At 37.9% G+C, this 24308-nt stretch overlaps 1 protein-coding gene and 1 long non-coding RNA gene across 13 annotated transcripts in view; both read left to right on the forward strand.

Annotated features, from left to right (window-relative positions):
• adgrg6 (adhesion G protein-coupled receptor G6) overlaps positions 1–10813 on the forward strand; it is a 68793-nt gene extending 57980 nt beyond the window's left edge. For 4 of the 12 annotated variants that reach the window (XM_044107180.1, XM_044107182.1, XM_044107184.1 and 1 more), the window contains one exon: positions 7173–10813. In XM_044107180.1, the coding sequence (XP_043963115.1) occupies positions 7173–7390 (218 nt within the window). In that variant the 3' untranslated portion in view covers positions 7391–10813. The remainder of the gene's footprint in view (positions 1–7172) is intronic. The other 8 variants (XM_044107183.1, XM_044107186.1, XM_044107188.1 and 5 more) reach the window with 5 other exon arrangements.
• An 11368-nt stretch (positions 10814–22181) lies between these two features.
• LOC122825681 lies at positions 22182–23600 on the forward strand. The gene is made up of 3 exons (XR_006369699.1): positions 22182–22317; positions 22399–22575; positions 22660–23600. It is a non-coding gene; the product is annotated as an uncharacterized LOC122825681 (long non-coding RNA).
• The last annotated feature ends 708 nt before the right edge of the window (positions 23601–24308 follow it).

The following is a 24308-nucleotide window of genomic DNA, read 5'->3' on the forward strand; positions in this document are numbered from 1 at the left end:
TGTTTATGTGTTGGGATGAAATAAAGTCCGGTGGGAGTGAATTAATCTGGCTTTCATTGGGTGGAATCACATGAAACATCTGTTCTCCAAACTCCACCAAAGCTGCAATATTTAATCATTTTTACAATTCTTTCATAAGCCACCAAACCATAACGCACGAGTTTAATCTGCAGATAAACAGCTAAACTTCAGCTCCAAAGTGTTGTAGATGAATTAATTCTAACTTTAAAGTTTTAAAAAAATCTTTTTACAATAAGGATAATTTTTGTCTTTGATACTTTCATCTCTTTTTACAGAAAGTAGGACAACAAACATCCAGATGGGTAGAACAGATCAAAACATTTTATTTAATTAAACAGAAAACATTTCATTTAATTAAAGAGAAAATATTTTAATTAAACAGAAAACATTTTATTTAATTAAACAGAAAATATTTTATTAAATTAAACAGAAAACATTTTATTTAATTAAACAGAAAACATTTTATTTAATTAAACAGAAAACGTTTCTCATGAGAAAATATAGGAAACTGTAAACATTTCTTTAAAAGACAGATGTGAGACTAATTTTGTGTTTTAAATCTAAAATGAATCGCAACAAATTTTTTAACAAAAATCAGACATTTCAATTAAAATGTTTAAATTTAATTTGTTGTGACCCAAAACTTCTTTCAACTGAGAATTTTCAAAAGTTGCTGTTAATCTGACAAATGATAATCATAAAACTTTAATTAATCTGTGTTCACTTTTATTATTTTGCATTTGGAGCGGTTATGTTATGAAACATAATGCGATTTTGCAAAATAAGGCCCCATACAGGCACATCTTGCTGGTAGACATGATTTCAAGGAGTCATAAAATCTAATTCTCCTACAGCAAACAATGAGAACAAAACAAAAATCTTCTTTTGTCTACAAATATTCAGGTGCAATCTGCCTTTCCTGGTTTTACTGAAGTGAAACAGAGATTTGGGAGTTTATTAAAACTCAATTTAAATTTAGATATTGAGGATATTTAATTTGGAATATATATTGTGGGGTACTAGTAGGACCAAAACCAAGCCAGCTAATTTCCTAATTTTCTAATTTTTATTGATTTAATTGAGGTTATTTTGATGCTATTTGAGTTCCTTTCTGGTACATTCTGCACCACCTCTTTGTACTTTGGGTTTTATTGGCCCAACCTAAGGAATAATCACCAAGTCCACCCTATTGACATGAAACAAAGTGTTTCAGGCAGAAAGTAATGTGTGCTTTAACTTGAAAACATGTCCATGTGTTTTTACAGACCATTAAACCTGTGAATGAGCTTTCTAACCTCTTCTAAAATCATTCCAACTTCCTTTCTGACAGCTGAAATTAGCGGCCAGTTGTGAGTTCAGCTGGACTTTAAGTGAGCACAGATGGCTGCATTTCTTTGCATTAAGTTTTTATCATTATCTAATTTTCTCTAAACGGTTTCCTCATGTAAATAAGTATAAAGTTTTATAGGTTTTGTTTCACCCACAATAGGTGTAATTTATCAGTGACAAATTTCACTAAAGTTTATTTGGCTCTCTGAGCCTTTTATTGGCTCACATGGACATGAGTGAAGTAAGAAGATTTAATTTCTGACAGTTTGAACAATTCTTCTGTTTGTACAGCTGCAAAGGATTAAATTCCTATTTTGTCTTTAGTTTGGCATTTTGCTGCACAGGAAGCGAGTCCAGCTTGACTCGCCGCTGATTTGGCAGCTCACACGGTGGGCTTTCTCTTCACTGTATCACCACACAACAGTCAGAAATAACAGATTAACACCCGAGTCTCAGTGTCTGATTTACATCACCAGGTGGGCTGGAAGAGGATTGTTTGTCCAGCACATTCCACAAATACACAGTTGGGCTGAAACAGAAGAACATGGAGACCGAGTCAGCACCTTGCTGGTCCACTGGAGCTAAATGATGTTTTCTCATAGTCAGTGTCTCAGAAAGTGTCTTTTCCATCTTCCTTTTCAAACTGCTGCTCCGTTTGGTGGACGACCATCGACATGATGACTTTCAGCACACCTCGAAGTTTCTGCCTCACTAAATAATCCACATCCATCCTGTTATCTTTGGAGGGTGTCAGGAAGGCTGGTGGCAAGAAACTATGGCAAGCAATTAGTGCCAAAAATAATACCTATGTTAACTATCTGTTCTAATGTGTAAATAACAGGATGCACGGTTTTTTTGTGTGCAGTCAGTTTCCTTTACCCTACATTTTAAATATGGTTTGGGTGAAAATGTGGTGCTGAGACCCAGAACCACTAAAACTACTGAAATGTGAAATAAATGTCAATAAATACAATTAGAGAGGGACTTTGTCCACAGCTGGAGACACCTTCAGCCCTGAAAGTGTCTGAAAAGACAAACATGCAAATCTGTCTGCACACAAACCATTTAGAGGAACTCTAATTTTATTCTTATTCAGCTTTAATTTTGTCCATGTTTTCAATTAAAGTGTTTATTTTCTAACTCAGTGAGAATCGATAAGTGAGATCAGGATTCTTAATTCCCATCCCTGGTTGCCACTCATTCTGTAATTGCAGCTCTGCGTTCCTGCAGACATTCCTCTCCACACCGATACGCTGCAGCTCATTCTGGGGGATCCAAAGGTTTTTCCAAACCAGAAAACATGTATTATTGTGAATCTCAATGCACTTTGACATAAATAACATTACCATAGTTCAGGTATGTAATCTGTGGACATTTTTCAACTATTTCCCAAATGGAGCAGACACCAAATCCGGTCTGAAATCTTCAGCATCTCTGAGTTTGTTGGGAATCTTTAGGTTGAATCAATTCATGTTATGAGGAAGAAGTTTCTCTTGTTTCTCTTGTAGCCAAATTAGCTGCTATTTGTCTCATTTTGGGTCAACTGGGAGGAAATACTCACATTAAAACCCGTTTATGACGGAGCCACTCATCCCGTTTGACCAGAGCTGTAACGTATAGATCTGTTGGCTGATCTATGGTCGGACATTCAGAGAGGCCAGTTACCGTTTCCAGATGGATGGGAGTCCTGTCAACGTTCAGCCCCTTCGCAGAGGTCCGCATATTAAACCTCATAAACCACAGATGAGCACACTGGAATAACACTCAACAATTTTGGAAGTAACACCTGATTAACTTCCAAGCATGACCAGAAAAACTTTCCAACCGCCGCCTCTGTCGTTTTGTTGGCAGCGATGGGAACGAAAAAATGTCTCCAGAAAACTTGCAGATTAACAGTCAGGGGACACAGAGTGAAAAACATTGCTCTTTTAATTTTTAAAATAATTTAATCAAACTTTGTAGCCTGCTGCCTTTCTGTTCAGACAGTAAAACAGAACCAGGTTTTCTGTCTTTGTGCATTTTGTTGCGTTTGAGGCAGGAAGAACAATCTGTTCTGATGTCCTAATAGGTTCTGATTAAAAACACGTTCTGTTGCTTGATCAGAGATCTGCACACATGTAGGCCTCATTTTTCCTGTTATATCTGAGGAGTATGGTATCAGTGTCCAGTAAATGTTGATGCTGTGACTACCCTGGTACACTCTGGTCATCAAGTCACAGGAGGTTTCTTTGAGTTTAAAGCACTTCAAAATGCTTTAAAGGGGAAACAGATGAACAGTCGTGGTCTGCAACAACAGTCTGACAGGCTGGAGCTGTTAAATAACGCTCAGGTTTTACTATGAAATGTCCCAGGATAGATTCACGCTTTCATGTTTGTCAAATTCTGATTCCACCATTTTGATGCTAAAGCTGAACCTGTTGGTCACATTTTTGTAATCTGGGTCAGTTTGTGCAAACTGCAGCTGTACGAGGTACAGTCAGTTTACCTCATATTTTATTATTTCTTTCCTCGAAAGTTGGACATTTCTCAGTAAAAAATCCAATAAACAGTGTTTATTAGTTCTTCCTAATTTGAGGAAATATACTTTTATTTTTCAGTATCAGACAATTTTTTAACAAGTCACAGTTTCCTAATCTAATCACATAAAAACTGCTACAAATGTTCTGATTCAAGCCTACAACCCAGTTGAACTGGGCGTGGCATTCACACCTCTGAGGTAAATGTTTCAGCAGCGCTCCCTCTGCAATGCCAACGAAGTCCTTCTCTGCACAGCAGGATTCAGATGACGACTGGATTCCTGCCTGAATGACAGCATCACGCTGGCAATGAAGAGGCCCAGCAAACACACAATGTGCTTGATTTGGCCAGAGATGTGTATGTTAAGCATGACTGCTTTGGCACCTGTAAATGTAAACCTCTAAAGGCAGCTGGTGTTGATCCGGTATGCATTCACTTAGCATTATTAGTATGAATTCAGAATTCGGACTGACATGTCTAGCAAACAGATGGAGAATGCTAATGAGTTTTCTGCTAAAATTCACCCAATAATCATGTTGACTTTGGCACCTGCTCTCCTATTTATGCATGTATGCAACCAAAATATCTTGATTTTCGTCACGGTTTCCTACAGGATGTTTTCGATGGACTGAGACCACAAGAACTATTAGAATCCTCTAATACGGCACTAATAGTTAAAGTAACAAAAGCAGACAAACCCTTAATATGGACGATCTCACTATGGTGAAGTCCGTTAGAGCTAAACGTTGCCCTACAGGCCATTTGACAGGAAAGTACCCCACATTTTCTTTTTAATTCAAATAAAGCAAAAAAAAAAGACTTCTCTTAATCTAAAACCTGTTTCTCCTCTACTGTTCATTGGAAATAAAATAGACACTCTGCTGATTAAAAATACGTTTTTGTGTGTTTCCAAAAAACTTGTCAGTTACAGTTGAGTTTCATGTAATTCTTTTAAAGCCAGTTTTAATTTAGTTTGAATCAAATAAAACGTGGGGCATATTTTAAATTTTCTAACTCGATGAGAATCGATAAGTGAGGCTGAATCTTTGTGTTTCTGTTAGTTTAATTCAATGAGTCAATGAGTTATGCTGAAACTCATCCTAGGAAATCCCAAACCAGAAAAGAACCATTTTAGCTCCAGAGAGTTTCTGGTTTTTCCCATGATGTCGTATTAAAATGATCCCAAATAACTCAAAAGGATTCAACCAGGATGCTCCCTGACCAGAGAAAACACCTAGTCTGTCTTCTCTTGATGCAGAGAGGCTCAATCACAAAGCTCCATCTGAAACCAGCCACCTTACAGAGGAAATTCCCATCAATTGTATCTGAAATCTTGTCCTCTTGGTCACTATTATGACTGCAGTTAAGGTTCAGACAGTCGATGAAGTGTCTTGCCCAATAATACATCAGCAAAGTGACTAAGATGGCTACCTACTGGTTACCGGACGAACCCCCAACACCTTCAGCAGCACATAATTTCCATTCCCATTTTTCTTATCAAGCTCTGCAGAAGTGATTGCAAATGTTCAAAATATTTCCATTTCTGTGTGATGGTAGAAACGATCTGTTAGCTTCATAAGTGAACTCTCTGGGCGTGCTGTGGTGGCGTAGGGGATAACGCGACCCACATTTGGAGGCCTTGAGTCCTCGACTCGGCCATCGCGGGTTTGGTTCCCGGACCCGGCGACATTTGCCACATGTCTTCCCCCCTCTCCCTCCCCTTTCCTGTCAGCTTACTGTCATATAAGGGACACTAGAGCCCACAAACAAATAAAAATAAAAATAAGTGAACTCTCATCCCAGCTGAGTCGTGTGGAGCTGAGAACATTCCTTCAGACAAAAAGAAGCTCTTAAGGTTTTCACAAGAGTTAAAGAGCCTGTTTCAAAACATTTTCCTCGTGTTTTTACTGGCGGCTTCATCAGAACTGTTCAGCAAAGGGAATTTATTCCTCTGACAGTCCGTGTTGATGATGTACACCCATCCTCTGCTTCCCATCCTGCCTGGAGGGGCTGAGGTGTAATCCCTCTGTCTCTGTGCATTCACAGGCACTGAAAGCTGGAAAATGAAAAGCAAATATGAGAGTGGCTGCTGTTGTTGAGCTTTGACATGACACAGGCCTGCTTCCCTTGGCTCGGTTGTTTCATCTAAACCTGAACCCTTCTGGAAAAATAAAGGCTTCAAATCAACAAGCCACATTTAGAAGGGAATGTTTTTAAGAGAACGGCAACAACCAGACTGGTTTGTGACGAGCTGGTCGGCTTTTACTAGGCCAGTTTTCAAACATCCTGATGGACAAAGAAATCAAGCTTCCAGACAAGACAGACCTTATATAACATGTCAGATTAGAGGTGGCAGTTATGATCAATATAAAAAAAAAACACTTTATTATAAATTTTTAAGGAACTATATTGATGCCAGAACAATCATAGCTCCACAAACTCTTGTCGTTGTTTACTGATGCTTTTATGGAAGAAAAATTAAGAAAATGAAGGAAGGGTGTCCTGCAAAAACACAAAGTCTGACGATTTTGGTTTAGTTTTTAGTGCAAATATCTTAGCATCCTTGAAATGACTCAAAAATACCTGAAGTATGTTTTCAGCGAGATACATGAGTTTGTTTCTAGTCAAAAGGATTGAAAGGTGCTCGTTCCACTGACAGATTATTTCACTCTCAACATGCAGAACTTGTTTAGCTGAACATTTTTTCACTGCCTCCTTTGGTCTGATTCTGATTCAGTGTTTGTCTTAGAGGTCAGCATGTCGTCACAGTTTTCTCTGGTTTCTGGCTGGTATTTCAGACTAACTGGTGGTTACCCTGTTTCTTTCTTTACCTGCTGGTCTGAGGTATTGCATGAGTCTGGGACCCTAACCAGCAGAAAGCAGGGAAAAACATGATTCCCGTGAAAAACAAAGGTTATCTTTCTGACGACTCTTACATGAGACTACAGCCATGATTGGATTTGTGGTTTTTCATATTTTCTTGAATAACAGTGACTGCGTTCCCAGTGGGGATGTTATTTCCTGCTGGAAGCTCGTCATGGGTGGTGCACAACATCTCTGCACATCTCTGCTCATGTGCTCATACGTTCTGTTTCTTTTACACATCCTGACCTCAGTCACATTCCTGATCGTTCCTCACTGTTGGTTGATTCAGAAAGCTGAGATTTTATCCTAATTTTACCATGATCTTTCTTTTTTTTAGTAAAATAACTCTTTAAATAAAATGATAATTTGAAGTTTGTTGTTCTCACTGCTCTGATTTTACATTTGCATCCTAACTGTCTTGTTTCCGTCTCTTTCTGCAGACAAATGTTTCCCCAACCAGACCAGCCCCAAGTGCGTCTCTTCATCCTCTTCCTCCTCGGATGTGGAGCCCAACTCCTCTTCCTCCTCCTCCTCCTCCTCCATCCTCCCTGTCAGTCAGATGATTGACAAGGTGAGAGATTATTGCTCCACGCGCACCGACAACTTCTACAAAAACATCATCATGTCCGACAGTTTCGCCAACTGCACCCGGCTCTAGAGCTGCATCTCCAGGTTCTGGAAGACTTTTTCTTTTTGTAAATATTCACGACAGGCTTTCATCCTGGGACGCGCCTCATTCTGGAGCATCTTCAGGTTTCTCTGTTGTTGCCACCCAGAGGAGATTGTTTTCAATTTAAAGGAGCTTGGGGAATCTTTGCAGATCGGACTGGGAACGTCTTCTGGAACGTTTCCTTTTCCTCCTGGGAAAATGGATCAGTCTTTACGCCGTCCTATAACGCACCTACAGTCTTAAGGAACATGTTTTATTTTATTGTTTTCTTGTGTTATATTTGTTAGTTTGGTATTGTATAAGTAGTAGGAGTTTAACAATGTGGAAATCATTTAGGTCAAGAAATTTGTTCAAGCTCAACTCATTAAAACAAAATCAGTGACATTCAAATCTAGTCCTGTCCTCAAGATTTCAGTAAATTATAACAGAATCAATAATTCCCCCAAAAAAACTTTACTGCAACCCAGAAGATTTTCTGATGACCAGGGAACAAAGTGTCTGATGGGCAGAGAAACAAAATAAATGATTAGAACATAGAAGTCCACTGCAAACCCTGAGAAGTAAAAAAATAGTTTTTCAAAATGTTTGGTGAGTCCAGAGCTGAGAGCTTCTGGTTTCTACATGGAGGGTCTTTCCTGGTGGTTATTGGTGGTGGGCTTTAATTATTATATATATATTTACATTAGTCTAAGATGAGACTGAGAACATGAATTAGAAATAAATATCTCGACCTCAATTACACATTTTTCACTGACAAAATCAGCTCAATAAAAGACAATAAATCATGTAAACAGAAAACCAAAACTATAACAATTGAACTGATTTAAACCACTTTCTGAACATGTTGGAGTTGGTTTGTTATGGTGTCGTTTGTAAAATCACACTGTTAAAAATGAACAGCAACAATTTGGTTTATAAAGCCAAAATTGTTTCAGTCGCATGTTCACTGTTTAAAACTAAACATTTAATTAGAACAAAACTAAATATTTAGCTTTAATATAAGTATTTACTTAACAAGTTAAGTAGTTAGATTCTAAATAAATATATGAAGTATTTAGCTGCAAACTAAGTGTTTAGTTAGGAAGGTAAATGCTTAGTTAGCCTGAGTGATGAGTGGAAGTAATTTTACAAGCCTTCATGTCACTTCTTTATTATAGAGTTTCTTCCTTTTCTTATACAATATTTCACCTTAAAACAAAGAATTAGTCACATTATTGACAATGGAGATGTTCACTGATTGTTCTGGAGGTTCACAAGATCCAGCTTTTATTTTGATATTCCAAATATCAGCTGAATATTTAGATAGTTTGTAAACAACTAATGGAGAGCTGGCTAAATATTAATCCACCTGAGAGCTAAATATTTAGTGTGAAGTTTAATACATCGTTGGTAAACTGAACATTTAGCTCGGTATATTTGATTTTTTATAAATGAATGCGTAACATGATGAAATTATTTATTGACTAAATAACCCAAAATATTGCTGGTCATTTTTGACTGCATGTGTTTTATTATTTCAGCTTTAATATAAAAACTTTTCTGTATTTCCTGAGAGGTTGAGAGCTAAGTAGTGGTTAATATGGTGACATATTTACGTGTTGTATAAATTATTTTCTGGCAGTAAGTATGTTTTTAAGTGTTACGGAAACATCTGGCAGTGACCACAAGGTGCCTGCTGGATGTCATGAAGCTGAATTCATTCACCGTTGAGGATCTGCTGCTGCTGCTGCAGACAAAAACCTTTTCCAATAAACTCGGAGAGGAATGCTACTCATCACTTTAATAATCTGTTTGTACACACAGAATAAGCTATAAAGAGATTTAGCTGATTTAGCTTCTGCCTCCACCATGCAGCTCCAGATACACAGAATACTTTGGATGAATTTCACTAGAACCAAATGATCTTTTACAAAGTCTGCAGAACACAAAATCCCTCCTGGAATCGGTTTGAGACGCGTCAAGTCACAGGAACAAAGCTTGAGTTAAAAATGACCCATCAAACCACCCAGTTTTTCACATCCAGGCGTCTCCAGGATGATGAGGTGCTTCAGTTTGGAGCCACAGGGTGGTCAGAGACGCTGATGCGATCCTACTGTATCACATAACCGCCGGACTGTAAAAAAAGGGAAAGAGTCGGAGTCAGGTTGGAGAAAAATGGGCTGTTATGTTCTGTTGTCTTTTTTAATACTGTGATGTTTGTTTGTGGAGCCATATCCTCTGTAAATAGTGATCTCTCTGCTCGATGTGCCTAATTCTGTGGCCATGAGATCTGTGGATGCAGGAACGCTGCAGTCCGGATCGTTGTGAAGCTCCGACTGCACAGGAGAACGGAAGAGACGGGAAAGACGAAACAGATTTCCTCTGATTCATAAAGCTTAGCATCACGTTTGGTTCAGATTAGACTTTTGTGTTGTTAGGAAACTGATCTGTGTTTTGCATCTTTGATTTTTCTCTGCAGCTGTTTGGGTGAAGATTAAATAAATACACTTTATTGTTACATAAGCAGACTTTTTCACCTTAATGCTGCTTCATTTTACATCTGAGAAATGAAAGCAGAAAGCCCGACCAACCGCAAATGGAGGCTCAATCAGTCTTTGTTTTTTCTGCCATGTGAGTTTGAAATCTGGCAGCTTGAACATGGAAAGAATCGTTTTAGGGTGAAAAACTGTGATTCCTCTGCACAACAGGATGAAAAATGAGGAATTATTGGGGACTTTTTCACAGAGCTGCGCATGAAAAGTCTTTTTCTTGTAATTTTCAATGTCTGTGAGGCAGAAGGAATAAATAAACTCAATCAGTCTTAGAAGCAGGAACCTGTTTTATGTCTTTGGCTTAAACGTTGACCGCAGTCTCTGAGAATTAAAGGTTCATTTCGCCCATCTCAGTGGGCCAGTTTTCTGATATTTCCCACTGGAAGAGGTTTACAACAAGGGCTAGGAAACCCAAGAACCTTGTTTTTGGGGAAAATTGTAACGATTTTAGCACCACAAGTGAAATCCCATCCAGGTTCCTCTGTGTGTTGGCAACGGTTTTAGCTAGTGGTACCTTAAAAAGGGTCAAGTTCTGCTTTTCTATGACTTTTACCAAATAAGCCAAATATTCACATTGAACACTCTTTCCTGAAGGAAAACATCGCCCCTGCAGCTTTGGCTGCAAAAACATTCAAAATAAAGGTTATGGATAATTAATGACCCCCGACTATTTCAGACTTTTTGTCTCGTCACTGATCTGTTTTTTTTTACAGCATATAAAATTGATAGGTTTTTATGTAATAAAGTATTCTTTATCTTCAATATGATATTTTTAAAAGACTCTTCTGTTCCAGTTTTGAAATAAAAGATTTAAGCTGAAGTATCGTTGGAGTAAATCGTGAACTCTGATGACAGAAAACAGTTTGTAAAAGCAGAGACGTTTCCCCGTGTTTGGGTTCATGAACATGTGTAGATAAAACTGGGAATAAAAGTAATTTCAATTAAAAAGTTTGAGTTTACAATCAAAATGTTGCAGTGAAACCCTAAAGAAAAGATCAAAATCCAGATTCAGTTTGGTAAAATCACCTTTCTGTGACCCGTTGCTCTGTGGTACCATCTGACCAATCTGGACTCATTATTTCTGTCTTTTATCTAACCTGGTTTTGTGTTTCTGACACTTTTTGAACTTTTGAAATATTTTTTGTTGAATACACCGTTTGTCTCTCATGGTTAACCTCACAATCGTCTTTGGATCTTGACCCACCGGTTCTGGCAGCAGCAGAGTTCACCCTGAGGTCATGGAAGCATTTCACCCACCACCAGAAACCACGGGTCGCTCTTTCTCTCGTTTTCCCAGCATGCTGCAGGAATTTATTCATCAGCTCACAAAATAAAAGCCACAGAGACTCAGGCTGGAAGAGTGGACGTCAAAACACTTCATTATGAATAAGTCAGATTTAAATATTAGCTTCTCATTTAAAATAGAAACGTGTATTAAAGGAAACTGATCATCTTTTAAAAATAGGGTTTAGAAAACCACAAGTGGTTTTCTGTAGAGCTACAAACAGTTTTTGTTTCGTCTGCGGAGGATTTTTATTTTATGGTTTATCGACCAATCAAGTTTATTTATAATGGATATTTTAGCAACAAAGCAGCTCAAAATGCTTCACATCATAAAACACAAACATAAAAAATAACAGTCAACACCAAGAGAAAATCAGAACATTTTGATGAGTGACATCATCAAACATCAATCATCGTTGTTTCATTTATTATTATTATTTATTAAAGTTCAGAAGCAGCTCTAAACAGGTCAGTTTTCAGCCTTTAAAGGAACTCACTGTTTCAGCTGTTTTGCAGTTTTCTGGAAGTTTGTTCCAGATTTGTGATGCATAGAAGCTGAATGCTTTTAAATCAGATGTTGATGTTGATATTCAATATAGAGCATGTCAGATGTTCAGTTCACATAATTACATAATAAAATTTAAAAACATTTATTTAAAGCAGTCTAATAAATCCTAAAAGACACTTAAAATATAAAACTTTTTAAAGTTTTTTATGGTAGCTATTAGATCAAATTTCTTCAAACCAAAAATTATTTAATTTTAAATGTTTTGGTAATTACATTTTGGCACCAATGAAGTTCCATAAAGTGTTTTAGTTGAGATGCACAGCAGTTTGTAAAAATATTTCTTCTCTTTTTTCTGTTGTTACTGTTTGTTTTGTTGTTTGTTTTCCCAGGATTTAATAAATAATGCAGCTTCTGTCCAAAGTCCAGATTATGGAACATCTTTCCTGTCAAGAAACTGAAACTCACTTCACGATCGTGATGATCGTCATTTAGAGTAATTTAACGCTGAGTCACTGGTTGCTATAGTGATCTCCACCCATTGTTGAACCCGTGAGGCATTAAAAAAAGTCCCTGAACTGAGAACTAAAAATTTATCAAACACCATCACTCCCTAATTCTGTGGCACAATCTTCAAAAATCAACCAACTTATGCTGCAATTGTTGAAAAAAAATACCTTAAAAGGACCCAGAAAGTTACTTCAGTCTGATTTAAAAGAGTAAATAATTATTCCTGTTATTACTCAGGCTGATCAGCTGCAGCCTCCATCCTCCATCCACAGCAGCAAACGAGACAAACTCGTGTCCTGAACCAGCAGTGGAACACGGATCTCCAGACTCGTGTTTGGTAACGTTTTCCGTTTTCTTTCCACCTCGTGTTCACCTCTCTGCTAACTCTCAGCGCTGGGATTTATCAAACATGCGGTCAGGTCACAAATGAAAAAAATGTGTGAACCCTGTCGCTGCTCCTGGTGCCAGAAGTCGAAGGAGAGAAAACACAAGAGCGCAGAGATCATTTATCATGCGGTGTATGGAGATGAGGTGGTTGACAGACACTCAGACCCAGTTTGAAACATTCAGCTTTCATTGGTTTCGCTCTCTTCACTGCTGAAAGGGATTCTGCTGCCACAGAATGCAGATTAAAGTGTGTGGTTAGGAAACGACAAGCGGACTTGTTTCTGAGGTCAGAGGAGGATTTTCAGTGTGTTCTTGAAACGTCTAAGATCCAAGACCATTACTGTGAAGGTCATAATGTTAGATTTATTGTAGTGCAATGATAACTTACAGCTAGAAATGAAAGGTTGTCAGTTACATAAATGTCTGCTCTCCAGGTCATGGTGATGCAAAACTCTTCAAACGCTGCAAATAAATCCATCTGTCTTATGTTTAAGTAGCAGGGATTTCTGCTACCTGAGTGACCTGAGATCCACTCAGACTTATTGTTCTCTGCTTTGGGAAAAAACCGTCAGGAATGTGTTGAAGTGAGTTGAACTTGCGGACTGTACACAGCTCAAAAATTAAATCCAGAAATGAGAAGCTGATCTGCAGCTGCTCCACACATGAAACTTTAATCTGTCAGTTTGAAGAAAATGCAGTAAAACAGAAAACAATGCAGATGAATCTATGTTGACCTAACACGCTAATGCATTAGCAGAGATAATAATTTGTTTAGCGCTGCTGCTAACTTTGAAAACATTTAGCCCACTTAGCTTCCAATAAAGTTTCCAGATAAATACTAAAGCACTAGTAGTCATTTTATGGCTTTATAGCCAGTTTTTAGTGAAAAAAGTTTGATATCTGCATTGAAGTTTTAGATAAATATTCTTCGAGTAATTAGACTTTTAATATTCATGCTCTTATTTTGGAGATTTATGCTTTTTACGGCAGCTCCATTTCCTCAGTACTTAGAGCCACTTTTAAAAAAAGTTTCCGTTTAAAAAGTGAATTTATTGAACAATTTGCAAATATTCACCAAACAGGCACTAATATAAAACATGTCATTGACATGGTGCATGTTGAACATGGTTGAAATCATCATTTTAACACTTTAAATTGGCAAAACACTAATAGAGGAACATTAATGATTAGAAGTTTAAGGTTAGCAGAAACTTTATTTCTTTTAGTTATAAAAACATGCCATGCTCTGTTGAACAGGGTTGTTGTTCAAATTACAGTTATTTGAAAACGTTGGTGATTTAGGAAGAAAACATTTAGTTCACTCTTTAATATCTGGACCAGAAAAGTGAAATTTCCTTCAGCAGAATGCTGAGAATCTGGTGAAGGATTCTTTTATTGTAAAAAGAAAGTTTCTAGTTTGTTCACCACATGAGGCCTGATATAACCTTTATCTGGTAACAACATGACCCTGAAGCTCAACATCAATCTTTCAAAATCCTAACAAAAACTAAGTGAATGTTCCTTCCCACCGCAGTGATTGTGATTTACACGTCCAGAAATATGCAGTCAACAGCCAGAAATCCCGTCTGAAAGGTATTTGATCACACCAACGAGTTCTTGTTCTGGGTTCTCCTCGGTGCATTTGAGACATCCATCTCTACGTTTTACTGTGATCAACCCACAGCAGGACTGTGGAACCACCAGACAAGACAAAGAAGCATAAAGTTGAAAAATAAGAGTGGATTTGGATGTTTCCCCACAGAGACTGCTCTTCCAGGACAGCAGGGCGTTGAAGATTAGGGTTAATCTGGTTTTTATTGGGTTTTCTTCCATGAAGCTGTTATTGCTCATCACTTTCCAGCCAAGTTTTATTTTCCAATGTTTGGAGTTTTCAATCAGGGAATCGCTATGCAGATGTTGTTAATGTATAACAACCAACGCAGCATCACTGAGCAGACAGGAAATGACACGTTCAGTGAAATGTGACGGTCGCTGCTAGCTGGTATTGGTGGCTCTGACCCGGTTTCACAAACTGGACCTTTGGATCAACTTTATGCACTCAAAATGCAGCAACACTCACAGACAATTCTCAAACATGAATGATCTGCTGACTATTTTTATGAGATCTGGGATAACTAGAGAATGAACTGCTTCACCAAAAAGAGAGAAAAAGCCTTAAAAACGTAGTTTGTCCTGTCAGCGTGTCTCTGATTTAACTCTGTTTCCAGGATAATTCACTTCCAGTTTGGTTTTGTGGGAACCATCTGCTGGTTTTTCAGGGGAAGGGACAGATGGCAGAACTGGATTAATGTAAATTTGCTGGTTGAACCACAGGAGTAGAAGTTGTTGGTATATTTATTCAGTTAATGTTGCTGAGAGAAACGGTCAGGAATCTGAAACATGTCAGGATCACGATCAGGAGAAAAGACATGAACTGCTCACCGTTTCAACTGAATCCATAAAAACAAACTGTCATTTCAGTCAAGTTTGTCCTTTTTGAAATTTTTGAAGGATTTCCATATAAGCATATTTCAAAATAAGAAAATAAGAAATCTTATTTTCCTTCTTCCTGCTTCTTCTCCAACTGAGATTATTTGTTACATTTAAGAAACAGAATTTAAATTTTAACCTCTGTTCATCCAAACTCACCCCCAGCTCTCCCCTTTCTTCCGACCACATTTATATAAAGGGCATAGACAAGTTTACGAGGTCTGACGCTTGGTCAACCTCATCCTCCTCCTCATCCTCCTCTTCATCCTCCTCTTCATCCTCCTCTTCATCCTCCCTCTCTGCCTTCATCCCTGTTTTACAGGAAGCTGCTCGGTTTGCTCTGCAGAGTTTTGATTTCTTTTCTTTATTGAGATTCATCACTAATGGACGACTTGGCCTTGTTTTTGTTTGGCTGCTGGCTGTTTTATCACAACAAAATAAGAATGAGTATGAAAATGGGAGCGAAACCAGAGCAGCATTTTGTTTTTATCAGCACACATACATGTGGTTCATTTCCTGAGTCAGCAGGAATCCTGCTGAAAATAAAACTCTTTACTGTCACTGCAGTGATGCTGTGAAACCAGAGCTGCATATAGAAAAACATGAAGACTCGGTGAATGAGATGTTGTCTTCCTGTCGGTGAAGCCTGGATGATGCTTCAGAGGTTTCTTCATTTCACTGAGCAGAAACTCAGACCATGTCGACACGTAGCTGGTGGTTTGGCCTCTAATCCACACGCAACCTCCTTTTAATATCACTAAAAATTATTCATAATGAAAATGCAAGTAAAATGGAGATTTGCAAATTCTCGTTTTATGTGTTTGCATTTGGAAAATGGAGATTTGGAGGTGAAAGCATGAGTCTGTAACAAATAATGCTGCTGTGACGAACCGTTACTGTAACCTTGGTTACTGTTTGGCCATGGAGTGGAGGAAAGATGATTAAACTCATTTTTACTTTTGACATGTTTTATAACAAGTACCCTCAATACGTTGAGTTGTAAAGGTGAAAGGTCGGCTGTTTTACATCAGCTATCCGTCCCAATATGGAGGCACAATGCCGTTTAACCTCCACGTGACTTTAACAAGATTCCCATCTGGTGTTTTATTAACATTAGATTAGAAAACAACATTTAAAGTAATTCGACTTCTGTCTGTCCACACAAGTGAATCTCCTTGCACCATGTTTAACCCCCAGCAGGAAGTTTGTTGTTTTGAAGGACTGTGATTGGCTGACAGGTGTTAGCTTAGCGCTACACTGCCCCCTGTGGGTTTGGCATGTTTAAAACAACTCAGTGATGTAATTAGTGCGGATGAAAACTTGAGATTATTTTATAGAAAAGAATATCTTCACTACATCATTTTAAAAAGACTGGGCCTCATTGTGCTAATAAAAAACATATTAACAAATCCTTTAATTAGGACAATGTCAGGTCAAAGTTCAATCAAAGTTTTTGATCTCAGAAATAGCATGAAGTGAACTGATATTCAGTTCCTGAGTTTTAGAAACTGAACATCAAAATGTTGATGATCGTCAGCTTCGTCGATTCTACTGAATCATCTCTAAGTTTTAGATTTGTTGTCATTTATCTGAGCTTTGCTCCCTCTAATCTCACATGAATTTACTGGGATGTTTATTGATTTTCAAGCTGCAAAATGTTTTGCTCTCGGAAAAAAACTCTTTCTGCAGCATGAGATGCTTGAAGGAATCTCAAATAAATTATTAGGTAACTGCAGCATGTTTAACGCATTTGTTGGAAGTCCTTGTGGGGAATGGCTTAATCTTTGGTTGATGGTTGATTACACTGAATTTATTCTAAAGTATTTTTCATTTTTTGCCAGAATTGCTCAGCTGCTGAGCCGACTGAGGCTGCTGGAAGTTTTCCTTCCTTCTCTGGGAACAGCCATGATATTTATTGAATTATTATTCAGACTTGATTTATTGTCATCTTTTTTATGTGTTGAGTTTCACTGTAACTAATTTATTATATTTATAAAACATTTTCTATGATCCTGCAGTCTGAGGGGATTTTTTTTAAAGCTGATCCTTGGTTTGCCCTGGGAATTACTTCAGATGGGGTTCTGGGGAACTTGTGGTTGCAGAGCTGGTGGCTGTTTGGCATCCCAGAGTCAGGACATGTGTATGTGCAGAAGTGTCTGCATCCAGCCCTCAGAGCGTATGATGTGGTGTCTGCAGAATGCTGTCGGTGCATGTTTGAGATGCAAAAACACTTCCTGAAGTGAAGCACAGCGAAAAACACCGAGGGATAATTATGAGTCAAAAAGGAGCAGCCAACCTGGCCAGACAGCCACAGATCCGTTCAGTGGCACATGTTTCTTCGCGGGAATATGTGTTTCCAATTATTCAAATGAATTTATGAGCGCCACAAACTGTTCAGTGGCTGAGAACAACTTATTTTTATTCCAAAGTAAGCCATCTGTTTGAGCCTCCAAGGAGAACTCCCTGTAGTCCATCATGAAGACAGGACATCCATCAGAGGAGAAAAATTAGCAGTAATTTATCCCTCCAATACTTCCCCCTGATCTGGAACATATGCTTGCATTTTTTATGGTGAAAGAAAACGAGAAAATGAGAAGAAACGGACATCAAACTCTGAGGGGAGAAAATAAAAATCACAAAAACAGAAAGGTTCATCCACCTACCACCAAGCATTCACACAAGGTTCAACTGTAGGTCTTCTTACTAATGCTAACGCTACGTAGCTACCTCACCTCATCCAGGATCCATTAACAGGAAACCTTTCAATGAGTCATGTTTCTGTCTCTGCATTGGATTGTGTTTCCTCCTCTTTAAAAGCAGAAGTTTAAAAGCAGAGGGAACTCTGACTAATTCTAACCTGAGGTGTTCCCCAGGGTTTAGTCTTTGGTTTCTGTTAATTTTTCATTTCATATTTCTGTCAGGAATTATTTTGTTTTTCAGTAGCTTCTTTTACTCCTGCTCCCACCATGAAAAGGAACTGTTCAAACGAATCATTAAAAGAACAAAGTTTCAATAAAATTCATGTGTGTGATGATTAATCATAAAGTAGTAAATGTGCTACTGAGACATTCCTGCTTTATTGCAGCCACTGAGGAACATGATCCCACTTTTCACTGACTAACAGAAAATACTAGATTATTTCTGAACTGCACAATTACATTTTGTTCTCAGGCACATCGATAAATAACATCTATCATAAAAATATCTTTGATCAAACCAACATCAATGCTGGAATGGGAGGTTTTCTCTGGAGCTTCCAGAGACAATTTAATGTCTGTTAACCCCCTGGTGCTTTTCAACGGTCAAAGTTAAAACCACAAACTGCTAATTGTTAAAGAACGGCCTTTATTTATGCTGCGACGAGCAAAAACACGCAATATTTTAGAAATGGGAGAAAATTTACTGTAAACTGCAGCATAAATAGATCCTGGTGAGGTTTGAAAACGTGCTTCAGGAGACAAAGAACAAGCACTCAGTCAGACAGAGCTCTGCAGTTTATAACATACCTTCATGCTGTGGACAGATGGGAGCGTGAGGTGAAAACAGCATGGAGAGTTTATCTACACTCTGATAAATGAAGTGATAAATGGACCAGAGCTACAGTAGAGAACTTTGATCGCTGCACAATAAAAGCTCAAAGTCAAATCAAACAGTTCTTCAGTTCAACAAACTGAACAAACAGCGTTTCAGGTGTCATAATATAGCCAAAGCCTCCCTGACTGTTATTCCAGACTTTACCTAATGTCTTTAAAATGTGACGTTATCAGATGAACGGGCTCGGCTATTATCGGATTTAGTTTATGGAGATAAAACACAGAAAAGAAACTAATTTCCTCACTTGTTCCTCACTTTTTTCCAACATTCAGATTTGATTCTGTTCTCCTGCAGCAGTTCACATTTTATGGGCCTAAAAGTGAAACGGTCACTTTGACTGAGACGTTGTGGGACGTCAGCAGGTCCACATTCTGGTTTTGGTGTTTGGGTAACTTAGTTCTTCATTTCTTCCTGTTATATAGAGCTTCACAAACAGAAAAAACATTGTTTTCTGTGTATAATCAGTAGATGAAGAGTTGACATTCATGAAGAAATCAATCTATTGTCAAAGTCGTTAACTTCACCAAGGGGACGGAGTTGGAGTTGGATTTAAACACGCTGTTACTGAGTGAGACAGAGAACAGGCACAAGGAGAAGGACAACGCAGAGTATGTGTCTGGTGATTGTTTCATATTTTATGGTTTTCTGCAGAATGAATGTATTTTGTCCAACATCATGCTGCCCCACCCTGTTTGACTTCTGGTACAGTATCATGTTCCTTTTCTCTCAGACTTTTGTCTCATCCGTTCACAGAATATTTTTCCAAAAGTTTTCATTAACAACATTTTTGTGAAACAGTGGACAGATCTTTGTGACCTTTTGGTTAAAACTCTCCCATTGATGCCATTTCTACCCATTCTGTCTTTATGACTGTTGAATCATGACCTCTGACCCTGACTGAGGACGTGAGGCCTGCAGGCGCTAACATGCTGCAGCCTCCAGAATGAGTCAGGAGCTCCTGGAGTGTCTTGGTGCTCCAGCTTTACCCAGCCAGCTGTGAGGGCAGAGTTTGTGCTGCAGGTTTGTGCTGCCAAACTTCTTCTTCTTCTTTCATTCCTTTTGCTCCTTTTGCACTTTAAGGCTCACGACTCGTTTCTGATCTGGATCTGAACTGCCAGTGAGATTTGGGCCATGAAGTTTATCATGCAGCGAACTGTGAATGGAACTGGTGAGTTGTGAATAAAATGTTTGTTTGTTTGTTTGTTTTAGCATGCTAGTGTTTGCAGCTAATGCTAACTGGTTTGGGTTGGCATTTGCAGCTGATGGAAACACAGTTCATTATTTTAAGAAATGATTGAATTTAAGTTGGTAGCGTAAGAGAAAAAGCCTCTCAGGGCAGAAACTGCATTCTGGGTTCTGCTGTGATTTTAATATGGCTCATAAAACTGAGAAAAACCTTGAATTATTGGTGAGGGATATTCAAATGATGCACATTTATGAAAATAACTGCATGTATTTAATTTATGTGAACACAAGAACCACAGAAAAATGTCTAGTTAAGTTTCTAACTGTCAGTGATAATAATTTACTAGTTTATTTTAATGCTGGTCAGGTGACCTTTCAGGGTTTAAAGATACTGAAATCAGATAAATAAAATTATGGACCGTATTTGTTTAACTTTACTGATTTGTGTCTCCTTTGCATTTTCAACAAACCTTGTGCACATTGACTTTGAGTTAACTGCAGTATTCTACATATTTTTGTTAATTTTATGGGTTAATCTAAGTACGTTTAATTTTTTTGTGGTGATGACAATCATTATCTTCTGTTTTTTATTCATTTCTGACGTTAGCTCCAGTGGTCGTTATGTCTGAGTTTACATAACATCTACAGCAGCATAATCAGTGTTACATTTAGAAATGTCCTTGTAATGTTAGATGTTAGATTTAGAAGCTTAATGTTTTACTTATTGAGCCTCTGAACTCTACAGAAGTCTGTAAAGAGGGAAATATCTCTGGTACTGCAGGAATGCAGACACATTTCTGCTTCAGATGGATTTACGTTTCAGGAGAAGGGAAGTATTATTTCAGTGAACTGTCGCGATGCCAACACGTGTATCCATGTCCTAAATAAACCTGAGAAGTGTTTTTAAAGGAGTACAAATGTCTGTTTTTATACCCAAACTGCTCTTCTGTTCAAGCAGCAGCCTTTTCCTTTGCTTTAGACCATCAAACTTTATGATTGCAGTAACTTCTGAATGCCAACAAGCCAAGTTTAATCTTCAACCTCAGAGCCTCACTTTCTGTTATTCATGCCAAGTTAAGTTGAATTTTAGCATTCCTAACTTGTGGTTCTTTTGGCTTGAAATGACACTAAAGTGAGCAAATATACCATTTATGAAGCAACACGAACATCTAGTTCTGCTTTAAAGTCTGAGGAATCAGCTGCAAAATTATATTTGAAAATGTTTTAAGAAATTTCATGCAGTTTTTGTTATAGAAAGGAAAACAATAGTATTTTAAGACTGTTTTCATTAAAATTAGTTTTATTTGTATAATTATACAAAGTTCCTGTGGAAAACTGGATTTTTTCTATTTCTAGGTAAATCTGGAGAATGTGAAGATTTGTCTTGTTTGAAATGATTTTTCAGTTTTTCATGTCATTTTAACAGAGGTTTGATTTTTATCTATTTATCCTTCCATATATATTCCTTTTGACTTTTCTATAAGTAGTTAGATTACATGTTGGTAGTTAGAGAAATAAGTTATTTAAGGAATGATTCAGCCGTGAAGTTGGGATATTTTGTTAATAAATATGATTGATCCCTGTGTGACGTTTCCTCTCATTGTTTTGAATTAAATCTTTCAGAAACTGACAAGCTTCACTTATTATTTCAGTAACATTGGAATTAATTAACCCTAATTATGAAAAATCTCATCTTAGCATGTGGTTTATTTTTCAAGCAGTGAATTTCTGACTGGTTGAAGACTTTTGATAAACTGGCTTCTACATTTTAAAAAATGTACTTTAAAATGCTTTAAACTCAACTATTTGAGTTAGAAGACATCATTTCATTTAGCAGCACCCAGACGGCCTTTTTTTGCTTTCTTCTTCTTCTATTAATTTTTAATCGTATTAAGATGTTCCAGAAATCTGTAAATAACCTTCGAAATGAGACCCATTTGGTTTAGTTATTTCTTCCAAGCAGGTTGGGATTAAAAGCTCACATTCAGGTCACGCAGCTTCTGGTCACAGTTGATTATGAAGCAAATTCATTATTTGAAGGAATGTCTGGAATCCTTAAAAACTTCTCTAACAATCTGACCGATCAAATACCAACAAGTTTCTCCTTCAGTCGGGACGAACCTGACAGGAGCTCAGCTGGATGAAGAAGCTCAAGCAGCTGGGAATCATTCAGTGTTTGGACCTGAGATCTGGTGCCAACAGACCACAGCCTGACTTTACCTCAAAGATCAATTTGTGTTGTCTTTGTCTTTCTGACCTCCATATTTCTCTCCTTTTCACGCTACCAGAGTCATCGGTGCAGAGAATTTATCAACCTCCCCAGCACTCCCAGTACTCCCAGTAGGGAGTTTCCACAGCTTTTCCACAGGTGCTGAGTGACCTCCACACGCCGGGAAACAGATGTTAACATTTGTGGGATTTTAGTGACGGTAGGAAAGGAGGCTGTCTGGTTCTGTCGCAGATTTCAGTTTCATTTTTCATCTTTATTTTTATTTTTTCCTCCCCTCCAGGGGGTCTTCTGTGTCTCCAGTGTCCCTTATTTGACAGCAGGCTGACAGGAAAGGGGAAGGAGAGGGGAAAGACATGCGGTAAATGTCGACAGTCTGGGAATCGAACCCACGACAGCCGCATCGAGGACTCAAGGCCTCCTAACGTGGGTCGCGGTGTCCGCTACGCCACCACAGCAGGTCCTGCATTTTTCATCTTGATTTCTGGTGACTGCGGTTTGTTCAGCATGAAGTATAAATGCGTTTCATTCCTTTCTGGTCCAGGATATTTCATGGACGTGAGCAGCTGAGGTTCCTCACTGACCACAGGACACGTCAAACTGGAACGTGGATTTTTCTATTCCTTTTGGGCCGATGGCGTCTTCCTGTTTGGGTCCATGTTGGTGCTGAACCCGCTGATGCTCTCTTACCAACTCAACATTTTAGGATTTTGTTCTGGAGTTTATTCCCAGAACCTGCCCATGAATTGGACTCTGAACCCGTCTCTGAACCCGTCTCCTTCCTGAACTGCATGCAGTTTGAGTCGATCCAGATGCCTCCTCCAGGCATTCAGGGATCAGAAACATGTATGAACCCGACTTTAGGAGCTCCGCAGTTCCTTCCTGATGTCTTTGCTGACTTCTTTTGATTTTTCCATCATATCAAAGTGTGTTTGATGTGTTGCTTTGAAATGAAAATCTCTCAAATAGCTTAAACAACCACAGCATCATCATCTGCACTTTCATAATTTTTCTAAAACCTTTTCTCAAAACTTCTGAATTAATAGAATATCAAATAAAATCTAAGATGTACTTAAGAGGTTGTGGAGCTTTAATGGAGTAACAAAAACTTCCAACCAGGTCATTTGAGTTGTTTGTGCTGGAGAAGCTGTGCGGCCCGGTTCAGACCCGTTACCTTCCCACAGCAGTTTGTGCAACTTTCTCTAAATCCACTGAGTCATGAAATGCAACACTGCTGCTCTTTATGGGTCTATGAAGACATGAAAAAACAACAGAAAAGGCTGGAGGAATGTGGCCTCAGAGCGTTTTATGAAGTTGTCGTGAAAGCAGAGATTACCAGAGAGGTTTTTGAAGTATTTCACAAGAATGTCTTCCAAGAATCACCAGTCTGTCTGCTATCTGTCCATGAATGTTCCTACTCTTTTTCTTCTTCTTTTTAATAACCATTTGTGTTGTTGTCTGGTTGGTTTTACCCATTAAAACAATCATTCATCTTTCTTATTCCAAAACAAAAATTACAGCTGGACAAAATGTAGTTTTTATTTCCATCTTTGAAAAGTTTCCTTTCTCTCCTCCCTCTCTCCCTGCTGTTCTCTCCCTCTCTTGTATTATTTCATCTCCACCTTTATAATCTGGATGAGTCTCGGGGCGACAGAGTTTCTGCTCTAATTTACTGAGATCTGACAAAATATCTGACATTTGGCTAAATGGAGATCAGAAAAGTGGAGAAACAAAAACAATTGTTGGAGTAAATATGGCAGAGAACATGAAAGTGGAAATGTAGGATTTCCAAGAAGACAAAAAAACTACAGAAATAGATTGTTTTGGATTTTATCAGCTTGTAGAAACACTTTTTTATTTAGTTTTAATTTAAAGTTTACAATGAACAAGTTTCATGTGGATATGAACAAAAGTTTTGAATAAAGAGGAGTAAAAGGAAGAAAAATCTCAGAAAGTAAATTCACTAAAACCATAAACAATTAAGCATCAATCAACCATCCATATACAAACATCTTTAAATACCAAAGAGGCAATAAAGACAAAAAAGATAAAAAAAATCTTTGTAATAAAACAGGAATCTACCGAATGAATTTAAGTTATTTAAGTTATTGACAGCATGTTATATTTTATTGTAACAAAAGTTTTGAATAAACAGAAATAAAAGGAAGATTTAAGATCCTCTAATTAAATATT

The sequence above is a fragment of the Gambusia affinis genome, linkage group LG22, assembly GCF_019740435.1.
Source record: "Gambusia affinis linkage group LG22, SWU_Gaff_1.0, whole genome shotgun sequence".
NCBI lineage: Eukaryota > Metazoa > Chordata > Actinopteri > Cyprinodontiformes > Poeciliidae > Gambusia > Gambusia affinis.